General features: G+C 51.0%; 1 protein-coding gene and 2 non-coding genes across 3 annotated transcripts; all 3 read left to right on the top strand.

The window, feature by feature from the left end:
• Window positions 1–756: 756 nt before the first annotated feature.
• On the top strand, window positions 757–22,593 carry HSPA9 (heat shock protein family A (Hsp70) member 9). The gene is made up of 17 exons (XM_021544868.3): window positions 757–1,176; window positions 2,387–2,445; window positions 3,967–4,054; window positions 4,143–4,324; window positions 4,984–5,108; window positions 6,739–6,812; window positions 6,898–7,004; window positions 7,790–7,952; window positions 8,581–8,673; window positions 10,288–10,497; window positions 12,757–12,984; window positions 13,748–13,852; window positions 14,958–15,075; window positions 17,409–17,503; window positions 19,038–19,130; window positions 20,920–21,060; window positions 21,821–22,593. Exons 1-17 carry the CDS (start codon window positions 1,105–1,107, stop codon window positions 21,878–21,880), a joined length of 2,013 nt encoding a protein of 670 aa, XP_021400543.1. The 5' UTR covers window positions 757–1,104; the 3' UTR covers window positions 21,881–22,593.
• LOC116184143 (small nucleolar RNA SNORD63) lies at window positions 13,225–13,296 on the top strand. Its single transcript, XR_004148885.1, has one exon. It is a non-coding gene; the product is annotated as a small nucleolar RNA SNORD63 (small nucleolar RNA).
• LOC116184144 (small nucleolar RNA SNORD63) lies at window positions 14,337–14,405 on the top strand. Its single transcript, XR_004148886.1, has one exon. It is a non-coding gene; the product is annotated as a small nucleolar RNA SNORD63 (small nucleolar RNA).
• Window positions 22,594–23,460: the final 867 nt, after the last annotated feature.

The following is a 23,460-nucleotide window of genomic DNA, read 5'->3' on the forward strand; positions in this document are numbered from 1 at the left end:
TGACAGCATAAGGAGCTGCAGCTGGCAGCCAGGCTGGGAGAGCTCCCTGGACATGGGGAGCTGCAGCTCCGGTTGTGTCTGCAGGATCTTGTGAGGCCAGAGCAGAGGCTGTTCCCAGCTGGCTGCGCCACAGCGTCCTGGGAGCCACGGGGGGCACTGGTGGCCCCAGGCCTCTTGCTGATGTGTCCCTTGCTCCCGGGAACCTTCACTGCCACGGGCTGGGCTCCCATTTTGGCTTCCGGGCCTTTGCGGGCCATGAGCACCCTCAGGGCTGAGCCGGCGCTGCCGCCCCTGAGGTGGGGGGGCTGTGACAGCACGGGGGGTGACGCGGGTGTGAGCCGGGCTGCGATGTCACACGGTGCACTGGCCAGCTACTTGGTTTGATTTAAAGTCCTGTTTCTCCTCTGGGGAGGATCATGTATGAGTTTTGAGCCGCACGGGTGTTTCTTTGAGCTCACGCATGGGTTTTGTGCCGCACGGGTGTTTCTTTGAGCTCACGCATGGGTTTCGAGCCGCATGGGCGTTTCTTTGAGCTCACGCATGGGTTTTGTGCCGCACGAGTGTTTCTTTGAGCTCACGTATGGGTTTTGTGCCGCTCCGGGCGCTGGGAGCGCGGCTCGCAGGGCTCGGGGAGCCGCGCGGCGCTGCGGAGCCCGCCGCTGAAACACGCATGCGCGGCAAGGGGCGGCACGGCCCCGGCCCTCCGCGCATGCGGCGGGCTGCGCACGCGCAGCACGGGCCTGACGCAAGGCCGCTGCAATCGCCGTGCGCTTTATCCTGTCCGACCTTGAGTGCGCGGCTGCCACAGGACCCGGGCTGCCACAGCCACGCCGGTGTGCACCGCGCCGCTCCTTTGCCCGTGTCCCGCCTCGGCCCGCGGCGGCCTGTACAGCGAACTGTCTTTCTGTGTCGGGAAGCCACCGTGGAGCTGCGCCGCCGGTGCCGGAGTCCGAGCGGCGCGCCGAAAGCGAGCGGTGGGATCAGGCATTATTTGGGTCAGCCCCCGGCGGCGGTCCTGCGGCGCGTCTCGGCCCCCCCGCGGCCCACGTGGGTGGAGGTTTCCAGAAGAGCCGCGGCCCCGCGCGCCCGTCCTCCGCCGCCGCCATGCTGAGCGCGAGCCGCCTGCCCCTGCTGCTGCCGCGCGCCGCGCCCGCGCCGCCCGCGCGCCCCGCGCAGGTCAGCGCCGTGAGGGGCCGGGGCACGGGCCGGGAGAGCGCACCGCGGGCTGGGCACGGGCCGGGAGAGCACCGCGGGCTGGGCACGGGCCGGGAGAGCGCAGCGCGGGCTGGGCACGGGCCGGGAGAGCGCAGCACGGGCTGGGCACGGGCCGGGAGAGCGCAGCGCGGGCTGGGCACGGGCCGGGAGAGCGCAGCGCGGGCTGGGCACGGGCCGGGAGAGCGCAGCGCGGGCTGGGCACGGGCCGGGAGAGCGCTCGGGGCACGGGCCGGGGGGCGCACCGCGGCTGCGGCAGCAGCGAAGGGCCCTGCCTGCCGGCGAATCCGGGCCCGGCCGCGGCTCCTCAGTGCGCAGTTTTATTAAGAGCGGGCTCATGTGGCTGCGGGGCGATGCGGGCCGGGGGGGTGTAGAGGAAGCTGTGTTACCGGTGTTGGAGTCTGTTCTGCGTTACGGAGGTTTGTGGTAAGGTCGCTCGGTTCCTCAGCGGGCGGGCAGGGCACGTGGGGGCGATTTAGGGACAAGCGGAGAGCGCAGATCGCCTGCGCTGTGCTGGCCCTGATGGCTCTGCTCTGTCAAAGCCTGAGCCATCCGTGCACTGCCCCTGGCTGTACGTCTTTAAATATCAGTAAAGTAGCCGAGGCTCGTTTCCGTTCACATGAAAATATAATTTTCCAAGTTCGTTCTTAATCAGAAAGAGGGCTGATGCTTCCCGAGTTCCCCAGGATGCTGCTTTGCACGTGCAGAGAGGCGGCCAAGCTGGGGTGTAGCTGGAGCTGTGCAGCAAAATCTCAGCTGCAGGTTCCTCAGGGGGAGGCAGTGGGGCTTTGGTTGCTGACCAGGCACAAAGCTTTGAGAAATGGGGTTAATGTTTATCTGCTGCTCTTGTGGAGTGCTGAGGGCTCAGTGTTGATTTACTGAGAGGTCTTTTGCCTGGTAGCATGCTCACAGATTCTATTATAATGAGGGAAATACCTCGGTTCTGGTCATAGAAATTCGGGTTGTGGCAGATAATTAGTGCAATATTTCGGGGGCTGTTTATGTCAGTCTGAGTCTTGCTCAAGTTATTAATTCCTTTGCAGTTAAGTGTTTAAAGAGGGTACATTGTAGTAGGACAGTGTTGCTTTTGACATTGTCTGCCTGTAAAAGCCTTGGTTTGAAGATCTCTTGATGTTTTAAAATAAATTCTCATTTGAATGTCTCTGTTTCACAGACATTTTGGAATGGACTCAGCCAAAATGTTCTCAGAGCAGCATCCAGCAGGAAATATGCGTAAGTGCTCCTTGGGGTGGTCATGTTTGGCTATTGGTGTTTATATTTACTCTCTTCCTGATACCAGAACTGATTACTAGAGCTAGGGATTGGGTAACAGAGCCAAACCAGCAGAATAAAACTGGAACCTCCTCCAGTTTTCCAGGTAACATCTCTAAGGCTGTTTTTTAATATCTTGTTTCACTCCTGGGGAACTTTGAGAATTGCTGTTCCCTGCTGCTTCCCCCACTAGCAGTGCCCACAAAATGTGGGTTGCTGAGCTTTGTTTGATTAAAACCAACCAGAAAGTAATCCAAACACTGTTGGGACAAAGTGTTTTACACTGACATGGTATGGATGATGCTGGATCCATTCCCCCGCAGTTAAAATTAATTTCAAATGTGCATTTGAATCACTCGTTTTCCTTGTTGCAGGATAACAGGAGAAGGGAGCAGTCAGTTGTGTGACTTACTGAGATGTTTGTTTGATGCTGATTCAGGCCATAGGCTGGGAAATCTGTTTGTGTTGGGAAAGCTGGGTCTGTCTGGTACAGCTGAATGTTCCAAGCTCACTGCTTTGTTATTGGAACTGGAGTTAGAGCCCCTGGCAGCTTGGGCACAGAGGTGACATTCCTGGAAATAAACAGTCCTGCTCTGCTGCAGAATGCCTTCTCCATCCCAGAATGTGCCTTTGTCTGTAAGCAGAGCTGTGGTTCAAGGATTCTCTGAGCTTCAGAGGGGGTAATACCCTCTTCTCAGACAGGAGGAAGGGGTTCAAATTTGTCTTGTATGAGAACCATTCCCATTTTCAAGGCTAAATTCACCTGTTGCTCCTGAGGATCAGGAAGGTGGTTTTCTTTGGCTCTGGCTCAGAGCACCCTGCATAGCCAAGTGATTTATCACTGTGGGTTCTTCTCCCCATGCTAAGCCATGATAAATAAAGGAATGCAGTTTATTTGTGTTTTCATTCCAGATTAATGTTTTCAAACAAGTTTGAACACCAGGGTTGCCCAGAGCAGCTCTGGCTGCCCCTGGATCCCTTGAAATGTCCAAGGCCAGGTTGAATACTGGGGCTTGGAGCACTGTGGGATAGTGGAAGGTGTCCTTACCAATGGCAGAGGGTGGCACTGGATGAGCTTCAGGGTCCCTTCCAAGCCAAACCAGTCTGGGATTCTGTGATCAAAAGTAACTGAAAACAACTCCTGTCTGTAGGGACAAAATTAGTTATGACTTCTTTATACCAAACTCTCAAGGGTTGTTGAGAAGATATATATATATGAAATAAAGATATTCTGGGGAAGAATAATATTCTTATATGCTTATTTTAACAAGCAAAATCTACCTGTAAGTCATCCAGTTCAGAACAGAGGCACAAGCCTAAATTTCAGTGTAAGTCAGAGAACACCTTAGGTCAGGATACAGCCTGGATTTGCATCAACGTGAGTGGAAAATCCCTTTGTCCTGTCTTTGGGATTGGACATATTTTTGCAATTAATTGTTTTTCTTTAATGGTAATTTTGCTTTCCTGTGATGTGCTGTCCAGCTCAGAAGCAATCAAAGGTGCTGTTATTGGGATTGACCTGGGTACCACCAACTCCTGCGTGGCTGTTATGGAAGGGAAGCAAGCAAAAGTGAGTAAAACAGGAGTGTTAGACGTGGGGTGTCCCCAGTGTGGCCCTGAGGTGAGCGTGTGTCTGTCACACTTGCCTTTGTGCCCAGGTGCTGGAGAACGCGGAGGGTGCCCGGACCACGCCGTCGGTGGTGGCGTTCACGGCTGAGGGTGAGCGCCTGGTGGGGATGCCAGCCAAGCGCCAGGCGGTCACCAACCCCCACAACACCTTCTACGCCACCAAGCGCCTCATCGGCCGCCGCTTCGACGATGCTGAAGTGAAGAAGGACATGTGAGTGAGGGGACAGTGCCACTGCCAGCACCGGGGCAGCAAACACCATGGGGGTAGCATGACCTGCTCTGCTTCCGAGCACAGCCCTGCTCTGGGGGAAGTTGTGCCCTCAGCTCTCGAGGTTGCAGTGCTTTTGTCTGAGGGCCAGGCTGTATTTAGCTGTGCTCACTGCTGATCACATTAAGGCTTCCAGAGAAGAAGAAAAAAGGCTTGATGGTGCTTGCAGTGCAGAGTTTTCTAATTCTTGAGGGTATTTGCAATCAAAGCTGTGTGATCTTACCTCAGGCCTGTGATTAGATGAGGTGTCTGATTAAAGCAGCAGAGAACAATGCAGTGTGTAAGCTCTCTCCGGAGCTGGTACATAAGCATGAGTCCTGCCTGTGCATTTGATGACTTAATTCTCTTTCTTTGAGACCTTAAATAGGGTGTAATGCATATATTTCTGACTTGTCTCACTTATAAAGGTGGTATATGCACATTATTTGTATTGTGTAAGCATTGGCAGCAGCAATCTCTAATTGGTACCTCTGGTACTCTGGATCTGGGGCTCTGGTGAGTTCAGTCGTCTTTGTTTAGAGCTACACGTGTTCATCTGCTGATACTGGTGGTACGGGGTTTGTGCTGCTGCAGAAACTGAGTGTGAGTTTTGTGGTTTTCAGTAAGAACGTGCCATTTAAGATTGTCCGTGCCTCCAACGGGGACGCCTGGGTGGAGGCTCATGGGAAGCTGTATTCTCCCAGCCAGATTGGTGCCTTTGTCCTCATGAAGATGAAGGAGACTGCAGGTTAGTACAGCTTGCTCTTTGCTGTTTCTGTGCTGTGTATGTGGAAGTGCTGCAGCCATAACACTGCTTTCTTGGTACCAAACCCTCTCTCTTGGAAGAGGACGGCTGTGGATGGGGGAAGGAAACGGTGGGCTCCTAGGAAGCCTTAAGGAAGATCAGTATCTGCCTCAGTCTTGGATCTTTGGCAAAATATCAGTGCTTTACTTAAAAGATACTATATCAGAATTGGTTGCTGATTGATTTGATTCTGATTTTAATTGAATTCACACTCAGAAGGGGGTGTTCCATTTCCAGAAGCTGCCATCTATGTGCATCCCTGGCTGCTGCTGAGTGCAGGCTGGGGCAGCCAGGCTTGGGGTGGCTTTGTTCCTATTCAGCTGCTGGGTATGTGACACACAGGGAGAGAGGGAGTGTTCAAGGACCCCATTGTTGGGCCCTAGTAGCTAATTAGCCAGTGGTGACATTAAATCTTCACTAGGGTAAAATACCTATTGGCCTGGGGAAATAATCCTCTTTCTCAATTCCTTAAGTGGTTTCTGGGGAGCCTGAGCGTAGTACAGAGAGGGAACAGTCAGTAGTGCCTTCTGCACCCTTGCTTGTTAAACACTGTGTCCATTGAGTGTGAGGAGAGCAGGACTGAAGCTTCATCAATTTATTGTATTAGGTCCTGGGCACTTGTTAGAGGTCCACCAGTAGTAAAATACAAGTATGTGGTGTGTGAGCATCTAGAGGTCATCTGACTTTGATCTGCCTTCAGCAGGGATCCACTTCCTGGAGGGGTGTTGGCTTTTGGCCTGGGTGCTGCATGGCCTCAGCAGTGGCTCTGCAGGCAGCAGAGAGCAGTGCAGTGTGTAAGCTCTGTGCAGGACTGCTGCATAGCCATGAGTCCTGTCTGTGCATCCACTCTGCCTTGTGCACATTTGTACTTTTTAGTAGATTTCAATGTGCATTTGGTGACTTCTTTTAATTTGAGACCTTAAAATAGGATGCAATATATATTTTTCTGACTTGGTGTCTCAAACACTTATAAAGTTGGTATATGTACATTGCTTGTGCTAAGTGTTAGCAAGAACAGATTCTATAAATGGGATGAAAATGAGTCACTTTTAGTGCATCACATGCAGTAAAACGGACTACAGCTTCAGTCTCATGCAATAAAAAGCCAAGCGCTCAGATAATTCATTACAGTGGCATCCAGTCACTGATGGAATTGCAGAGTTGCATTGCTATGCTGCCAGAAATCTACAAACTATTCAGTGTTTTGTGAAAGGGCTTTTATTGGTTGGGAGAAATAATTTCAAACTAGGTACTACTGGAGAGAGACTACTTACAAAAGCATGTAGTGATGGGACAGGGGGCAGTAGATTCAAATTAAGAGAGTGAGTTCAGGTTAGACAGTAAGAGGAATATCTTCCTCTGAGGGTGGGCAGGCCCTGGCCCAGGGTGCCCAGAGAAGCTGTGGCTGACCCTGGATCCTTGGGAGTGTCCAAGGCCAGGCTGGTAGGTGTCCCTAGCAGGGTGTGGAATGGGATGGGCTTTAAGGTCCCTTCCCACACATTCTGTGATTCTTTGAGTGATAACTTGGTGTTTTTACAAGGAAAACTTCTGTTTTGTCTCCTTTTTCTTCCAGAAAATTACCTGGGACATGCAGCAAAGAATGCCGTGATCACAGTCCCTGCGTACTTCAACGATTCTCAGAGACAGGTACTCATCAAGCTGGGAGATGTTGAGGCTCATAAATTGCATTCAGTTTCTCTCGTCAGTTAGCACTCTCCTCATTCCTCCTCAGGCTACCAAAGACGCTGGACAGATTGCTGGCTTGAACGTCCTGAGGGTGATTAATGAGCCCACAGCAGCTGCACTTGCCTATGGGCTAGACAAGTCTGAAGACAAAGTGTAAGTGCATAACACCAACCCTCTGAAATAAACCTGCTGGGATTTGCCTCCTCTGCTTGCTGGGTTTTAGAGCACTACTTGGATTTCGGCCAAGGTGGACTCAGCTGTGAGTGAGAGCTCTGTAATGTCACCTCTGCTCTGTGCCAACCAACCTTGTTAAAGAGAGTTCATAACTTGCAGCTACAACTTAATTATCCAACCTGAGTGTCAATTTAATTTCCTTACCTGCTGGTGGCAGTGGTGGGTGTGGCTGAGGCCAGCTGGGTGACAGGCTGTCACTAGATGTGCTGATGGGCAGCACAGGGGCTGTGCTGAGCTGTGCCAGCTGTCCATGGCTTGCAGCTCCCCTGCCTCAATTCAGTCCTCTGTTGCTGTCAGGGGTGGTTACAGAAGTGCAGGCTTTTGTTAGATGTTCTGTATTTCTGAGGTAGTGATAATGCTGGGAAAGTCTCATTATATTTAAAACATTTGGGGAAAAAAACATTTCATAATAGTTCTGGTGTTCATTAAATTTGAGAATGTATGATTTTGGAGAGGCAGGAACTGCCCTCTCTGAAAAAATTGGCAAGGTCAGGCTTTGTGCAGCACATTTTCCAGGGTCCCCCACATGGACTCTGAGTGCTCAGGGTGTATCGACATTTTGAGATTGTTCACTGCTGTCTTTAGAGAGGCTTTGAACTTGCGTGGGCACCAGTGTGCATTCTGCACATCATCTCTTGAGGAGAGGGAGTTCTGAGCCACTCGCCTTTGTTGAGAAAGTAATGTTGTCCTGCTTCTCCCTGCAGCATCGCAGTCTATGACCTGGGTGGTGGCACTTTTGATATCTCTGTGTTGGAAATCCAGAAGGGGGTCTTTGAGGTGAAGTCCACCAACGGTGACACTTTCTTGGGTGGAGAGGACTTTGACCAGGCTTTGCTACAGTATATTGTGAAAGAGTTCAAGAGAGAGGTAAGATGTTTCTTGAGAGCACAGTCCTGTCTTACTGCTTTTCAGCCTAACTTCTTTAGAAGAATGAGCATTCTCTTAAATTCTTAGGACTTGTCACCTCTGGTGCTGCTGGAATTTAAGAGGGTTAGTCATTCTTTAGCCTGGCTGCCACTTCTTCCACTTCTTTTCTTGAAGTGGATTATTCCTTTCCTGGAAGGCAGAGAATAGCAGAACTTCTGCCATTTTCACTCTGGTGTAGCAGGACTGTCCTATACACAGTCTGCTGACTTTTAAAAGTAAACTTATGTGGTGCAATTGAATGTGACAGGATAGAGACAAACAAGGGTTGCTGGGAGGAAATGGCCATGTAATCCCAATTCCTTTGCTAATTCAGTCCTGTCTTATTCTGTGCTGCAGCAGCCTTTCCAAGGTTCAGTCTGTAATTCACTGTATGATCACTTGCAGAGCAGAGAGGGCTGGCAGACTGGAAATGCTGACTACCCCTAGCAGCAGGGAGAGAGCAGCACAGTGCACATGGCAGTCTGCTCTAAAAATAGCTTTTCAGTCAAGAGCTCTGAGAAGGTGAAGTGCAGCGATGTGGCTCCTGAGCAGGTGCTGAGAGTCTGTTAACCATGTTTTTGTCACTCAGACGGGAGTTGACCTGACTAAAGACAACATGGCTCTTCAGAGGGTGAGAGAAGCATCAGAGAAAGCCAAGTGTGAGCTTTCATCATCTGTACAGGTATGTGCCTGGATCCTGAGCATGCACTACAGCAGTAGGAGACACTGAGTTCTGCACAGGTGTTGTTTATTAAGCTCTCTGACACTGTTTTTTCTTCTGTGTAACCCAGTGGCATCACTGGCACAGAGGTCACTCAGCAGGGTGGGCTTTCAGACAGATGACAGAGAGGTGCTGGAAGCTGAGTTGTTGGGTGCTGGTTTTTGCCCTTTTTCTGGCACTACACCTTCTGATTTTGTAGAATGTGACCTATCCAACCTGTTCTGTACTTCAGAAGTGTGATGGGCATCAGGGAATTTAGCTAGTGCTGCTGAGTTACTGGGACGACTTACAGCTCTGTGCAGGCAGTTCCAAAACCTTGGTGCTACTCATTCCACTGAAACAGCTCATTTGTGTAGTAATTCCTATACAGAATCTTGACTTACTTGCCTATAGACAAGTTGGTGGGACAATGGGCAGCAGTGACCCTCCCTCCTTTTTTCCATCAACTTGGTATATTAATGCAGTCAAGCATGTCTTTTATTCATTACTGAAGAAGCAGCAAGTTGGGAGTGTAATAGTCCTGGTTAAGTGAAATTAAGGTCAATTATGTAGTAATTGAAATGGGGAGTCTGCCAAGTTCTAACTTCTGAATAAGCATCTTCAGTTTTATCTGATGGTGGTCTTTTGCTGGCCAGCGGGGAGCTCATAGCAAGGAGCTGAGAGCAGTCACAATGGCTGCATGGTTCTGCCAGAGACATAGCAAGCTCTGTTTTATGAGCTCAACAGCTGGCAAATGTAGTTTGTTCATATCAGGAAAGACTGAATTCTTTAAGTCTTTAACAGTGAAGTGAAAACAACTTGCTTTTGGTCCCATTTTCCCCTAATACTTCTGACCATGCTGTGTATAAAGTGAGCGCACACTTCTAGTCAGCAGCTTGGTTTTAATTCTTGTGTAAAAATCTCTAGAGATGAAGCACTAATGTTTTAATTGCTTTGGATTGTAGTGTCTTTGGACATCAGCATGACTCAGCACTTGAATCAGATGATTTCAGTATAAGGTTTACTTTAAAAATCCAGCCGTGTGACAAGCAGCCATTAAAATGGGGAATATGGTTCCTTGCTCTAATTTAACTTTGTGTTAAATATAAATAATAACTAATAGTATAATAATATAATATAAATATAAATTGCAGCAGAATGGCTGTTGAACATGAGCTGTTGGCATTTAGAGAGCAGCCAGGAGGGAAGGAAATACCTTCAAGGAATTTACCTCATGTGGAGTACCAGTCACTTGGCAGAATCTTTGGAACTCTGCAGATGGGCTTTCTTCTGTGTTGTGCTGAAGGAGCAGCATTAAGGTTGTCTCATCCAGTGTTACTGCTCTTACTTCCTGGCTGTGACAAATTATTTTGCTCAACAGTGAAAGACCTTGAAGCAACACAGTATTAAAACTGGGGTTTAACAGTTGTAACCATGAGGTATGGAACAAATGAATTGTCTTATTTCTGAAATGTCAAACATAAAGGTGTACCTGCTGCCACTTAAACTGGGCTGGAGGGTGAACAGCCACGCAGATACTGTAAGCTGCTGTAAAGCCCATTCCTGGTTTTCCCTGAGCCTGTTTCCATGCCACAGACCGACATCAACCTGCCCTACCTGACCATGGATGCCTCTGGACCAAAGCACTTGAACATGAAGCTGAGTCGGGCGCAGTTCGAGGGCATTGTGGCTGACCTGATCAAGAGGACAGTGGCCCCCTGCCAGAAAGCCATGCAGGATGCGGAAGTCAGCAAGAGTGACATTGGGGAAGTCATCCTCGTTGGTGGCATGACCAGAATGCCAAAGGTATGGGCTCAGGGCCTGTTGAGGCGGGGCTGGCACAGCTGCCCTGTGCTTGCTGTTTGGGGGATTGGGACAGAGGAGCTGGGAGTGCTGAGGGCAAACTCAGTGCTGAGGGTCCCATGGCAGCAGTGCCCAGGGCCTCTTGTTCTGTTTGCTTAGCTCAGCTGGGACCTGGGGGCTGGAGCCGAGTTGCACTGTGCAGAGTCACGGTGGATGTGCTGGGAGGTGAAAGTCCAGCTGCAGCCTGACATTCTGGTGTGCACTGGACACAAGCAGCATTGCTGTGAAGTACAGGGAATTTCCTCTTCTTGGGGACTCGGTATGGTAAAGGTGCATTTCAGTGACAGCCACTTGTCAGCAATCTGTGCCTTCCAAGGGATTTCCAGCACTTGCAGCTATGAAGAACCCCTCTGGTACCTGCTGGTTGTGTGTAATCGGAGCTACCTGGTGTTGGCAGGCCCATTTAGCTGGCGCTTGCAGAAACTCCTTATGTAAAGCCTGGCCCTTACGTTCTGTGGAGATAAGCTCAGCAGGTAACTTTAAAGCCTGCTGTGCTGACATGCACAGTTGTGCAGATTAGTGTTGCCTGCAGGTGATTTACTGTTCCTGTTCCAGCCATGCCTGCTGCTGCTCCTCCATTCCAGAGCTGAGCAGGGATGTTCACTGCTCCCTCCAAGGGTACAGCTTGGCCTTTCCTGCAGAGAGCACCAAAATCTCCCTCCAGAGGGACCACTCAGGCTTGGACTATTTGTTGCTTTGTGATTTGCAGGTTCTCTCTAGGACAGTAGGTGTGTACATGGTCCTGCTTGGGGTTGATTTGGGGTTTGGTGGAGAGCTTTTCCTGCTTGTGTTAATGACCCTGGTGGCTGGAGGTGATACTGGTGTGAGCAGAAGGTCAGCCAGGCAGGGGAGCCAGAGCAGCAAGATAAACAGAAGCTCCTGTTGTGGCCAAAGCTCAGGTGGAGTAACTGCTGTATGTTCCCAAAGTCCTTGTTGTCCAGCTGGATAAGGGAAGAGTGGTGTGATTACCTATGTATAAAGTGATGACAAACACAAAATCTTTTCCTGAAATACTATGTCCTTCAGGGGTGGAAGACAGAACTTAAATATTGATTTTCATTTTTCCTTCTTCCCCTCATAACCCCCAGCATGTGTAGCTTTGAGCTGACAGAATGCTTTCCTGAGTGCCTGTAGTTACAGCTCTGCCTCTGAAATTGGTGCCAGTGTGTTGTACACAGCCAAGCCTTCTTTTGGGTACCTTGTTCTGCTCTCTTCTCCCTGTTAGGAGGGAATGTGGCACTTGTGGAGTGCTCTCATGGCTAGTACTCTGGGAGGTGGACTGTGGGTGGTTACAAGTATTGCTTTGTACTGTGAAATACACCTCTGGAGGAAAAGACTTGCATTTAATTACATGTTCACACATAGAGTCCTCCTCTGTAATGAGCACTCTGGGCAGGTGTCTCCTGGCTGCAGTACACAGCTGAGTATTTGCTTCCAGAAATTTTCCAGGCACATCCCACTCACTTGGGCTGGTGTGCCCAGCACCTCTACTCAGAGAGAAGGCCCCACCCCACAGCCTTCCCTTGTAGAGCAGACGACAGCAATTCTGAGCTGTGCTCTGGGGCAGACCCTCCATGCATTCCTGTCTGGATGCTTCAGCATGAAATCTGTTGGGATCATGAGCACAGTCCTGGAGAATGGGCTGAGCAGGGCAGAGCTGACAGCAGAGCTCAGAGTGCTGACAAAGCACATCTCCCCTGCTAAAACAGCCCATGAAATAAAGGGTTGGAAAATACTGTTCTTTACACAACTCCCTTTTTTTTCCCTTTACTGCACACAAAAAACATGAACCGTGCTGCTGGATCTTTTCCCTTCCCTATGCTCTTCCACAGCTGTTCTGACCTTGGCAATTCTGTCCTGCTCAGTGTTGGCTTGCACAGCTCCCAGGGAGCAGTCCTTGACTCCCAGATAAGCCTGAAAAGGATCCCCTTGGAATGTGGCTGGGCTGTGTGAAGGCACTGAAGGTGCTGCCTTGCAGCTGGCACACACAGAGCCTCTGGAGAAGGGGCTGTCTGGGCTGGAATGAGGGCATTCAGTGCTGTGCAGGAGGGTGGGCACTGAGGGAGCAGGCACAGAGCTGAGGCTCAATGTCTCTGTCTCAGGCTTCCATCACAGCAGCAGTATAAGGACACAGAGCTGAGCCAAGGCTGCTGTGGCCATGGTGGTTCTCCCGTGGATGAGCTGTGTTGTGTCTCCACTCAGGTGCAGCAGACTGTGCAGGAATTGTTTGGCCGTGCTCCAAGCAAAGCAGTCAATCCTGACGAGGCTGTGGCCATTGGAGCAGCTATCCAAGGTGGAGTGTTGGCTGGTGATGTGACAGATGTGCTGCTGCTGGATGTAACTCCCCTCTCCCTGGGCATTGAGACTCTGGGAGGTGTCTTCACAAAGCTCATCAACAGGAATACCACCATCCCCACCAAGAAGAGTCAGGTAAGAGTTGACTATGAATGGGTGGGACTTCGCTGGTGCTGTCAGACAACTTGGGAAAGGCCACCCAGAGCATTACAGTAGATGGTTTTGCCTCAGCTGACAAGAGAAGCAGTGGAGAAATCAGGTTTAATGTCAGCCACTGAGTATTTCTGGTTATTGCTGTGCCCAAGAGAGGAGGGCAGTTAAGGGTGACAAGATAGGCCAGGGGTTTGTGGCCTGGTGAGGGTTGTTGCAGTGCGTGTGCCATGATGTCAGTTGTCAACACATCATTCTGAAGAAGGATTGTGTGGAGCCCTTCTGAGACTGAGCACCACGCCCATGGGAGAGCCCTTGCTTGGCTGAGTGCCTGGGAAAGGGTTATCTTTTCTCTGCATTGTAATGTCCTGGTGCCTTGGGTGTGATCCCTTCCTTCCCTTGGCTCTGTCTGGGCCTGCTGCTGTGTGCTCTCTCTGATAGCACCTGAGCTGCCTGGGGTGTGGGCTGGAGCCTGCTGCTTCAGGGGAGATTTTTCTGGGGTGTGGTGGCTGCCCTGGAACCTGCTCCTGCCATGGATGGCCAGTTTTTGTGTCCCCAGGTGCATACAGGACAAAACAACAGTGGCTTGGCTCTTGCAAGCCTTGATGCCCTGGAGTTTCGTCAGAGGAGCAACAAGCATTTAATGATTTTTCCTTCCAAGCAGCTTCTTTTTATTCCTTGTTCAGTCAGCTTGTAACTGCAGATGTTTGTGTTCTGATTAGCTATACAGTAACTTCCTTTTCCATAGGTGTTTTCTACAGCTGCTGATGGGCAAACACAAGTGGAGATCAAAGTGTGCCAGGGAGAGAGAGAGATGGCCAGTGACAACAAACTGCTTGGCCAGTTCACATTGGTACGTTGGCTTCTCTATTCTTGACGTTAGACTTGACCTTCTTGGAGACATCCAGAGCCTTCTCCATTTCAGCTGCCCCCTGAAGGCAGTGTTGAGGGGAAGTCATCTTACAGAAGACATTTGACCCCTTTTTAGTACAAAAGCAGCCTCCAGAGGCACAGCCTGGCCATGGGACAGCCTTTCTGTGGCTGAGGACCAACTGGCATTGAAGATGGAACTCAGAGTTTCTGAGCACTCTCAATGTGGCACTCGGGCTGGGCCTGGTTCACCAGGAAGGGCTCTCTGGGTATAAAAAAGCCTGTGCAGTATCAGCAGATAATCTGAATGCTGGCCTCTCCTCTAGTGTAGCCAAGGTGGGAGCTGAGACATCTCCAGGATACCTGCAGTCCCCAGGGATGCCCATTTTAGCCTAGTGAGACTCTGGGAGCAGAGTTGGTGTGAGCCAAGGTACCCCAGGATGTGTGTTTGTGGGATTGCAGTGTGTGTGCCATGATGTTAAACTGTCAACACATCATTCTGAAGAATTGTGTGGAGACTTTGTGAACTGAGCCCACACCCTGCTCCCTGGGGCACAGATGTGTTCTAGGATTGCTGGGAGCAGAGGGGGGCTGCCCAACCAGCTCCCTGAACAAAATGGATTTGATTAGTACTGGTAAAGTTTGGCAGATTAAACTCTTCAAGTTTGTGTGGACTTCCTAGGAAAAGCCCTGCAGAAGGGAAGGATGTTGCCCTTCTGTACTTCTGAAGGAAGCTGTGCTGCCTCTTACTGTCTTAAAATGGTTTCCCAGAGGTGACCAGTGAAATCCACGTCCAGAACTGAGGAAGTAGAGCATCCTGCCAGAGCTATGGAATGCTATTGTGTAGCAATAAAGCAGAACCTGAACCACCCTGAAACCAAACCTGGGGGTCCTCTTGTGATTTCTGTGCACTTTTCCAGGGCAGAAACCAGGTTTCAGTGCACAGCATGGTGCCAACAGGCACTTAGAGGACTCAGCTCTGAGGGCTGGTTAGTGGTTCATTCAGCATCAGATCCCCAGGGTGATGTGCCCAGCCCTTGTCCCCTGAGCTCTGTCCCTGTGGGAGCTGATGCCTTTTCCTTGCTCAGGTCGGGATCCCTCCAGCGCCGCGGGGAGTGCCCCAGATAGAGGTCACCTTCGACATCGACGCCAACGGCATCGTGCACGTGTCAGCCAAGGACAAGGGCACCGGGCGGGAGCAGCAGAGTGAGTGCCCTGGGCCTGGCAGGGATTTGGGCAGGGGGTGCTGAGGGTGACGCTACTCCAGGGGGAATGGAGTGTGCTCCAGTGCTGCCTGGATGGTGTCCCACAGTCCAGGGTGGGAATGGAGAGTGTGGCTCCATGCTTGGGTCACCCCCACTCTTCAGACTGTTGCCAGTGCAGCACAGATGAAGCTGAAGTCATCTGAGCCTGTGTCTGCCCTGGAAAGGAGGGTGGGCAAAGGGATAAGTGAGAACTGAGCTGTGGGTTTGTTGTAGGGCAGCAAAGCTTCTGTAGGCACACAGCCTTTGCCCTCTCCAGTAACCTGCTGCCAGTGGATGCTCTTTTTGCATGTTAGGCAGAGATGAAGCACCTGCCTATGCCAATGTCAAGGCAGCTCTCACTGGCAGGGTTTCGCCACATTCCAAGTGGTTTTGCCCTGTGTGAGAGTCCTGCCTTGGTGTTGCTATCTGGAATAATTGCAGCAACACGTGAGCAGAGTGCATCTGTTTCCTGGGTTTCCTGCATGGATCAGCTGTGTCCCAGTGCCCAGGTGTTGGGCACACAGGGTGGCTCACTGGGGGGTCACTGGTGTTGGTGGGCTGTGCTCTGTCACCAAGGTGTTGGGGCAGTCATGTGTGCCCTGTGTTACCCTGAGGGGACAGAAGTTGGAGTTTGGAATGCAGCACTGTGTATGAATTGTCCTTGAGCTGTGTGGGAGTGCTGTTTCTTCAGGAACACACAGGGATTGCTGTCTGTGAGCCTGGCTGCATGAAGGTGGCAGCTTTTAAGGGAGAATCAAATCAGGAGGATCTCTGACTTCAGGGTGTGTCGTGTACTACTGAGTAGACAGCCCTGTGCTGAGACCCTGTTTGTTTGTAGTTACTACGTTCTAAAGGTCTAGAGACTGGGGTATTTTGAAGCACCAGGTTTTCCCTGTAACCACCTTGTCCGTTTTCTTCTGTTTAGTCTGGAAATGTCACCAGCTGGTGGGAGGCTTAGGGAGTTCAAGTTGTATAGACCAGTGTGTTCTGGTCTGTGATAGAGTGAAATGTCAGGCCCTGTGTACTGGGGTAATTAATGACATAGTTGACAGTTTCTAAAGTTCTGTGGTAGTTTCAGGAGGTTAATTTTAAGCATTTACAGATTCCCCTGATAGAAGATAAAACTCTCTTCTTCCTTGTAACTGGAAGCCTCTGTACTGCCCTTCAGCTGTTACTTGGAGAGACCCCGTGAGCAATGATATGCTCCAGTTAGCAGAAGTATTAACTCTACACAACTGGAAGGTGTATGTTGCTTTTAATCACACTGCTTGGTGCTTTGGCAACAGGTTGGCACCAAAACCACCCTGCTTGTTTCTTTGATTTCCTTGAAGGTCTTAAATGTGTGGCAGCCTTCTACTGCTGAGTAAAAGGCTCCTGATGACAGGCAACCAGAATTACTTTTAGCTGCCTACCTGTAGGTAGATGTGGTCCCAATTACAAAGCTGAATTGCTCATCCCACATATGTATCCAAAGGAAACCTCTGTGTGTGTGTCTTTGTTCAGGGTTCTGTACCATTGACAAAAATATTCCATAGAAAAGTTCCTTTAAATGGTGATAGTAGCATGCATTTTTGTGGGAATTGAGTTATCCTGCATATTGGTTCTCTTTCAATGAAATTAGACTAATTCTTGCAGTAAAGCCTGAATCTAGAATGTTCTTTTTGACACTAATAGAAGGAAATTACCAAGGAGGGGACGTGTAAGAGCCTGCCCATAGAATCACGTTCCATTCCTTATTAAGGGCAATGTGAGGAGCTGGGTGGGGAATGTTGTCTTACCCTGCCACCAAGCCTGGGCTGTTTTCCAACAGGGAAGGGAATCTTTGGTGAAACCATTCCTTCTCTTTGGATTTTTTTTTTTTTTTTTTTTTTTTTTTTTTTTTTTTTTTTTTTTTTTTGTTGGTTGGGCTTTTGCTGGAGGGTTTGCTTGTTTCTTTGAGGGGTTTTAGTTTTGATTTTTTTTTTTAGTTCTGTGGTTCTAATCTGGGATGCTCCTTTGGTTTGAGGGTTTTGGTGCACCCTCACTGTCTAGGAGGATTAAGTGAGGACTGGCCAGAGTGACTTGCAGACCAGCAGGTGGGGAATGTATGGTGGAGCTGGGGAGTTGCAGATCCAGGAGATGAGGCTTTCACCTGCCAGCAGTATCAGTGGCTCTTTAAAGAGTCACAGTCTTTGTCTTGCCCACAGGGCCTCTGTGGCTGCAGAGTGTGAGTGAGGCTGCTGCCGTTAGGCTGGGGAATAATTCTTTCCTCAAAGGTGAGAGTAGATCCTTTATTCACATTCTTCTCTGCTGCAGTTGTTATCCAGTCCTCTGGTGGCCTCAGCAAGGATGAAATTGAGAATATGGTGAAGAACGCAGAGAAATATGCGGAGGAGGACAGGCGGAGAAAGGTAATGGGCTGACAGGACCTGCTGCTTTCACCACTCTGCTCTGGGCTGTGCCCACCCCTGGGGCCCAGGGCTCTGCTCTCTGAGCTCTTACCAAGTCTGCTCCTTCCCTTACACTCAGGTGACACTCCAGGGTTGCACAAAGGTGTTTGCCGAGGCATTTGGGTTTTGAGGCTAGGTACCTTGCCCTCTGTGACTGCACTTCTCTGCTCCCTGAGGAATTCCTGGGATGTGGAGGCAGCAGTGAGCAAACCCACCTGCCCGCTGCTCATGGCGAACAGCTTTGCAGCTCTGGGGAGGGCTTCTGTCATTGCTGCTCTCCACTGTCACCCTTGGTTGTGCATTTGGCACCTGGAATGCTGTGTCCATGTGAGCAGTGCTGGCCTCAGTGCAAGTGAGGCCAGAAGGAGGTGATGGAAATCCTCACTGGTCTTGTTGAGGAGAGATAGCACTTGCCATGGAGGAGTGACTGAACCTGTAATACACACAGGATTAATGGTTGGAACTACATGGTTTAATGAGGGTAGTACTAATGAATTATGCAACTAAATATAGAGCATTGATTTTTAAGCAGACATATCAGAGGCTGACTCTGGGATGTGGCACCAACATGTGTTCAGTGATTGCTGAAACTGGCACATGGAATTGATGCACTTTGTGTCCTTCAGTCTGCAGGAGCCTGTCTCAGGTGTCCAGGCAGTGCTGTAAGTCTTGCCCCCAGTAGGGAAGGGATCAGAAGAGTACTGAAGGAGAGAAGGCATGGAATAAACCCCCAGGAAGCAGCTCTGCCTGGCCTCAGGACATTTATAGGTTAGCTGGAGAACTTTCAAAGACCTCGCTCTGAGAGTCCCACTGTTCAAATAACCTCATCATTGCTGTGGAGTGTAGGGGAAGGTCTGGCATCTAAAGAGGCTGCACTGAAAACTGTTCTGCTGCCTTACTTTGAATCTTAAATTGCTGGATAAGTTCCTCTCTGTTGTTATCCTCAAGTGGAACTCACCCCTGTCCAGTGAGCTCACAGAGCAAGGTGATAACTGGAGCTTTCAAAATCTGCCTCGTTACACTTTTCTGCTTCTGCTTTTATTGCCAAAAAAGCATCAGGAATGCATAAATGGGAGTTTTTGTAATAAGGGACCATGAGTAAAACCACCCAGCATTTGAGTTGTCTCTGGTGCCCCTGTTGCTGAAGAAGCTTCAGGATGTTCTCTAAAAGCTCATCTGCTTTCCCATGGACCAGAGTGTGCTGTGCTGTCCCTGAGGCGTCTGTCCTTTCCCGTGTGCCAGCAACGGTGATGCATTGCTCACTTGTAGTTCTGGGGAGTGACTGTGAGTGAAAGCCTGAGGGCTGGCTGGCACAGCGCCCTGTGGGGCCATGGCGCACCTAGAAATGGTTTGCTTGCATTTCTTCTTGCCCTCGTGCCATTAAGAAGGACCTTGGGTGGGAACTTGAGGGGAACTTGGCAGTTTGGGGCATGCAATGCCACCACTTGTGTCACCAGTGGTGTGGGCAGCAGCCCTGATGAGCTCTCTACCCCAGGAACGCGTGGAGGCCGTGAACATGGCCGAGGGCATCATCCACGACACGGAGTCCAAGATGGAAGAGTTCAAGGATCAGCTGCCAGCAGATGAGGTAGGTGGTTCCTGACCCTAGAGTGCTACAGCACATGAAATTTCTCACAAAATCATTGCTCGCATTCCCACTGACCTCCCAGCTGGCTCTGGCCAGTGGCTGCAGCTCTGGCTGTGTTTCCATGCTGGGTGAAGGTGGCACAGCCCTGCACCTCTGGCTGTGGCACTCACTGGGAGAGGTGAGTGTGGCTGAGGGGAGGATGGACAATCATCCTTAGGGGAGCAGGGTTTGGGTGCTGGCAAATAACCTATTGCAAAATGCCAGGTTGGTGTCACTGAGGCTCTGAGCGCCTGGGAAGTGCTGATGAGAGGTTTCTGACAGAACTGTGTCCTTGGTGTGGCCTTGCAGTGCAGTGATAAGGACTGTGCTGTGGCTGTCTTGTCAGAGGAGAGGTTTGCTCCAAGGCTGGAGATTGTGGACAGTGTCTGCTCTTGTTAGCAGAGGGACAGGGCAGAGCTGCTGTGCTCTCCTGGCAGTGCATGCACAGTACCCAAGAACCTGGGGGCAACAAAAATCAGTGCCCACTTAACTCCAGTTTTTCTCTCTTAGAAATGAAATGGGTATTTAATATCCAAGAGTGCTTTTCACACCACTCAAAGGCAGTGCACTGTGAATTTCAAAAGCCAAGTTTAGAGGAGTGTGCCCAATTACAATTTAACAACTCTGGGAAGCAGAATTAAAGGGCTCCTGGGGGCTCTGAGGTGTCTGAGGGAGCACAATTGGAGTTTGCTGTTAATAGCCTCCTGTCAGTTAAAGGCTGTTTCTCTGCCAGCAGATGGGGACAGGACAAGGGGCAGTGGTTTTAAACTGCCAGAGAGCAGGGATAGGTGGGATATTGGGAGGGAATCCATTCCTGGGAGGGTGGGCAGGCCCTGGCCCAGGGTGCCCAGAGAAGCTGTGGCTGCTCCTGGATCCCTGGCAGTGTCCAAGGCCAGGCTGGACAGGGCTTGGAGCAACTTGGTTGAGTGACCATGGCGGGGGGGTGGAATGAGATGATCTTTAAAGTCCCTTCCCACACAAACCATTCTGGGACCCCATGATAATGGCTGTCTCTTTGTTTGGAATTGAGAGAGTTTGCTCTCACAGGAGCATGGAGCCTCAATCCCTGTTCCCTGCAGGGACTGTTCTCTGTGACTCCCCTGGGGAGGTGGGGGCAGCCGGTGCTGGCTAGTGCTGATGGTGGCTGTCACTCCATGTCCTCATCCCGTGGTGTGCTGCAGAGCTGTGCCCATGTCTGCGATCCCTGCTGGCACAGCTGTGCCCAGGAGCCCTCCAGCCTGCCGGGGAAGCAGGCAGTGCCAGCCTGTGCAGGGACTGACAGATGGCTCTGGGCAGGGCTGAGCCTGCCCTGCTGGTTTGCTCTGAGCTCCTGCTCCACGGGCAGCACAGGGACTGACCAGGGCAGGAGCAGCCTTGCTCAGCAGCTCCCCAGCAGTATACACAGAAACCAGCTTGCTGTCCCCTGCCCTGGCGTGGCTGTGCCAGGTGAGCTGTGCCAGGCACAGAGCACAGCCTTGGCCAGTGGTCAGGCCCTGCAGAGCTCTGTTCTTGGCACCTCTGCCCAGACAGCAAACAAGGCCCCATTAATGCCAACTGGGACACTGTTAGTGAAGTGGACAGGTGCCCACTGGGAGCTGGGCACAGTGCTAGGCCCTGCACACTCTGAGGCTTCACTTGATGGCTTCTGGCACGAAAGGTGGCCAGCAGGGGGCCAGCAGGTGGTGAAATGACAGCATGGAGATTAACAACGAACCAAGTGCAGCACTTCACCTTTGTGTCTTTTTTGCAGTGCAACAAATTAAAGGAAGAAATTGCTAAAATGAGAGAACTTCTGGCTCGTAAAGATAGTGAAACAGGAGAGAACATCAGGCAGGCAGCAACCAGCCTGCAGCAGGCTTCCCTGAAACTCTTTGAAATGGCATACAAGAAGGTAGGTGCATGGCCAGTTCACTTTCAGAACCCGCAGAACTCTTGGGTGGGAGGTGGTGCTGAGCCTCTGTGCAGCTCCCTCTGAGTGACACTGGCTGAAGGAGCAGCTGTGGATTGTCAGGGAGAGTTGAAAGCCTGCAATCCCGGCCATGCCTCCAGGCTTGGTGTTCTGTTACTGTACTGCATTCCCTGGAAAGGGGGGAAACTCCTAGTAAGGAGCATTCAGAAGAGTAAGGAGTGGGCTTTCCCCTCAGTGCATGCAGTGCCTGAAGGAGTAAGATAACTCCTGAACTTTCTTCAGGGTGATTGTAAAAGACAATTCCTGTTCGGTCTGCCTAAAGCCACAGTAAAGGCCTTGGGGATTTTCTTCTCCACCTCCTTCCCAGTGGAAGGCCCTTGCACCCACTGGCACCTGGCCAGGGTGTGCTTGCCTGTGCAGGGAGGTGCCCCAGCATGGCAATGGCAGGGTGCCCAGGTGACCTTGGTGCTGAGCTCTCCTTACTGGGGACAGCTGCTTTCCTGAGGTCAAACCAAGCCTTGAGTGCTGCAGTGTCAGCCTGTTACATCCCCTGGGAAGGGAAGATTGCTCTCTCCCTTTCAGAGCTCAGGCAGAGATGAGGATTTCCCTTCTCAGTGGACACTGCTCATTGCACTGAAGGGAAGGTTCTCCAGGCTGGAGCTGACCTGAGCAGCCAGCCAGGGAAAAATGGCCAGAAGAAGCAGTTTGTGTTACCAGAAGTGATAAACTTGTTTGTTCACAGATGGCCTCAGAGCGAGAGGGTTCTGGAAGTCCAGGAGATCAGAAGGAAGAGAAGCAATAAGGAGTCTCTGTCTTGCCTTGATGAGAGAACGATGAAGAGGTCGATTTTCTTGATGCTTGGGAGAGAAGGGACCTTCCTGAGCAGCAAGGGGCAGAATTCAGACTTACTGTGTTTTTGCAGTATTCTATATATAAAATTCTTCAATGTATAAACTTAGTGATGTGTCTGCTAGATAAATTGTCACTTGATGAAAGTTAATTCATGCCAGACAAAGTTACGAGTCTGGCCCTGGTGTGTTCCCTGAGCACCTGGGGACTGGCTAATCATTTAATACTTGACACAATGGTGTAGTAAATCTGAGATCCAAGCTTGGAAACCATGTCATGAAATTGGAGGGTGGAGATGGAAGCTCTCTGGGAAGGGGGAGGAGAATAAGGCCTGCATGGCTCCTCCTTGTGGGTCTGAGGAGCTGGGAGCAGGTGGAGGGCTGGGAGCAGGAGGGGCAAGACTGGGGACATTGCTGGAGACCATTTAGCCCTGAGCTAGGCTGGTACCTTTGTTCTGAAGGAAAGGGGCTACTTCAAACTCAGCTGTAACATAATTTCTTAGAAAAGAGGCAGCGTGGAAGTTCAGTACTTTGCTTGTCTAAGCCTTCTGCTCCATCCTGTGTCTGTTCTCTGCTTATGGTAAAATAATTTCCTTGATAATAAAACTGTTACTGGATCCGTTCTGGATTTTTTTTTAAATAAAAGCAGAAAAGTATCCAACATGGAGTTCCTGGTCTCCTGGCCTTTGATGGAGAACATGAGCACTTTCCTGCCTGTGACAGCTGCAGAGGGAACAGCCAGGCAGCTGTGACTTTCTGGAACTTGTGCTTCATTCACAAGCAAAAAGGAGGTTTCTGGTGTCAGGTGAGGTTGGGCTCTTCTGGTATGGTCAGTGCTGCTCTCATGAGGTGCCCCAAGTCCTGTGACTGCAGCAGCAGTGGGACTTCACTGTCAGGCACCTTGTGCTTGGGCTTAACCTTACAAAACAGATTGAGCTGCACTTAGCCACTGTGCTTCCAGCAGCCCAGCCTCGCAGGGAGGTGCATGAATGTAGCCGTCTCCTTTTCCCCATCTCTTACTCTGAAATAGTAACTGTGTTTGCAGCTGTTTTGTCCTGCCAACTCAAGTATTAGTGGGGAGGAAAAGATGGTTTTTGTTGTGGCACTCAAGACAGTTTACAGCAGAGGGGACAGAGATGGCCCCGTGTGTGATGAGGAATAATCAGTGCGGGTTCATTAAGGAAAGCTGTGTGTGCCGCACGTGCTTGCCTCCCGCAATGGAGCCGCCCGTGCCTGGATGAGCGGACGGCAGCGGACGTTGTCTGCAGGCTTCAGCAGGCGTGCTCATGGGCCCTGTGGGCTGGGTGAGGGCACGGGCAGGGGCTGGGCGCTGCCGAGCGGTGTGTGTTGATGAACGTTCCGTCCGTGACGGGCTGAGGGGTCAGCGCGGGGCGGCCCTGCGGAGCTGTGCCGAGAGGCCGCCGACGGTCCCGCGCGGGCCCTTTAAGCGCGCGCGGGCCGTGCTGCGCAGCTCTCGCGAGACGCGCGCGCGCGCTCCCGCCCGCCCCGCCCGGCGGCCCCCGAACTACGTGCC

The sequence above is a fragment of the Lonchura striata genome, chromosome 15 (genome assembly GCF_046129695.1).
Source record: "Lonchura striata isolate bLonStr1 chromosome 15, bLonStr1.mat, whole genome shotgun sequence".
In the NCBI taxonomy this organism is placed as follows: Eukaryota; Metazoa; Chordata; class Aves; order Passeriformes; family Estrildidae; genus Lonchura; species Lonchura striata.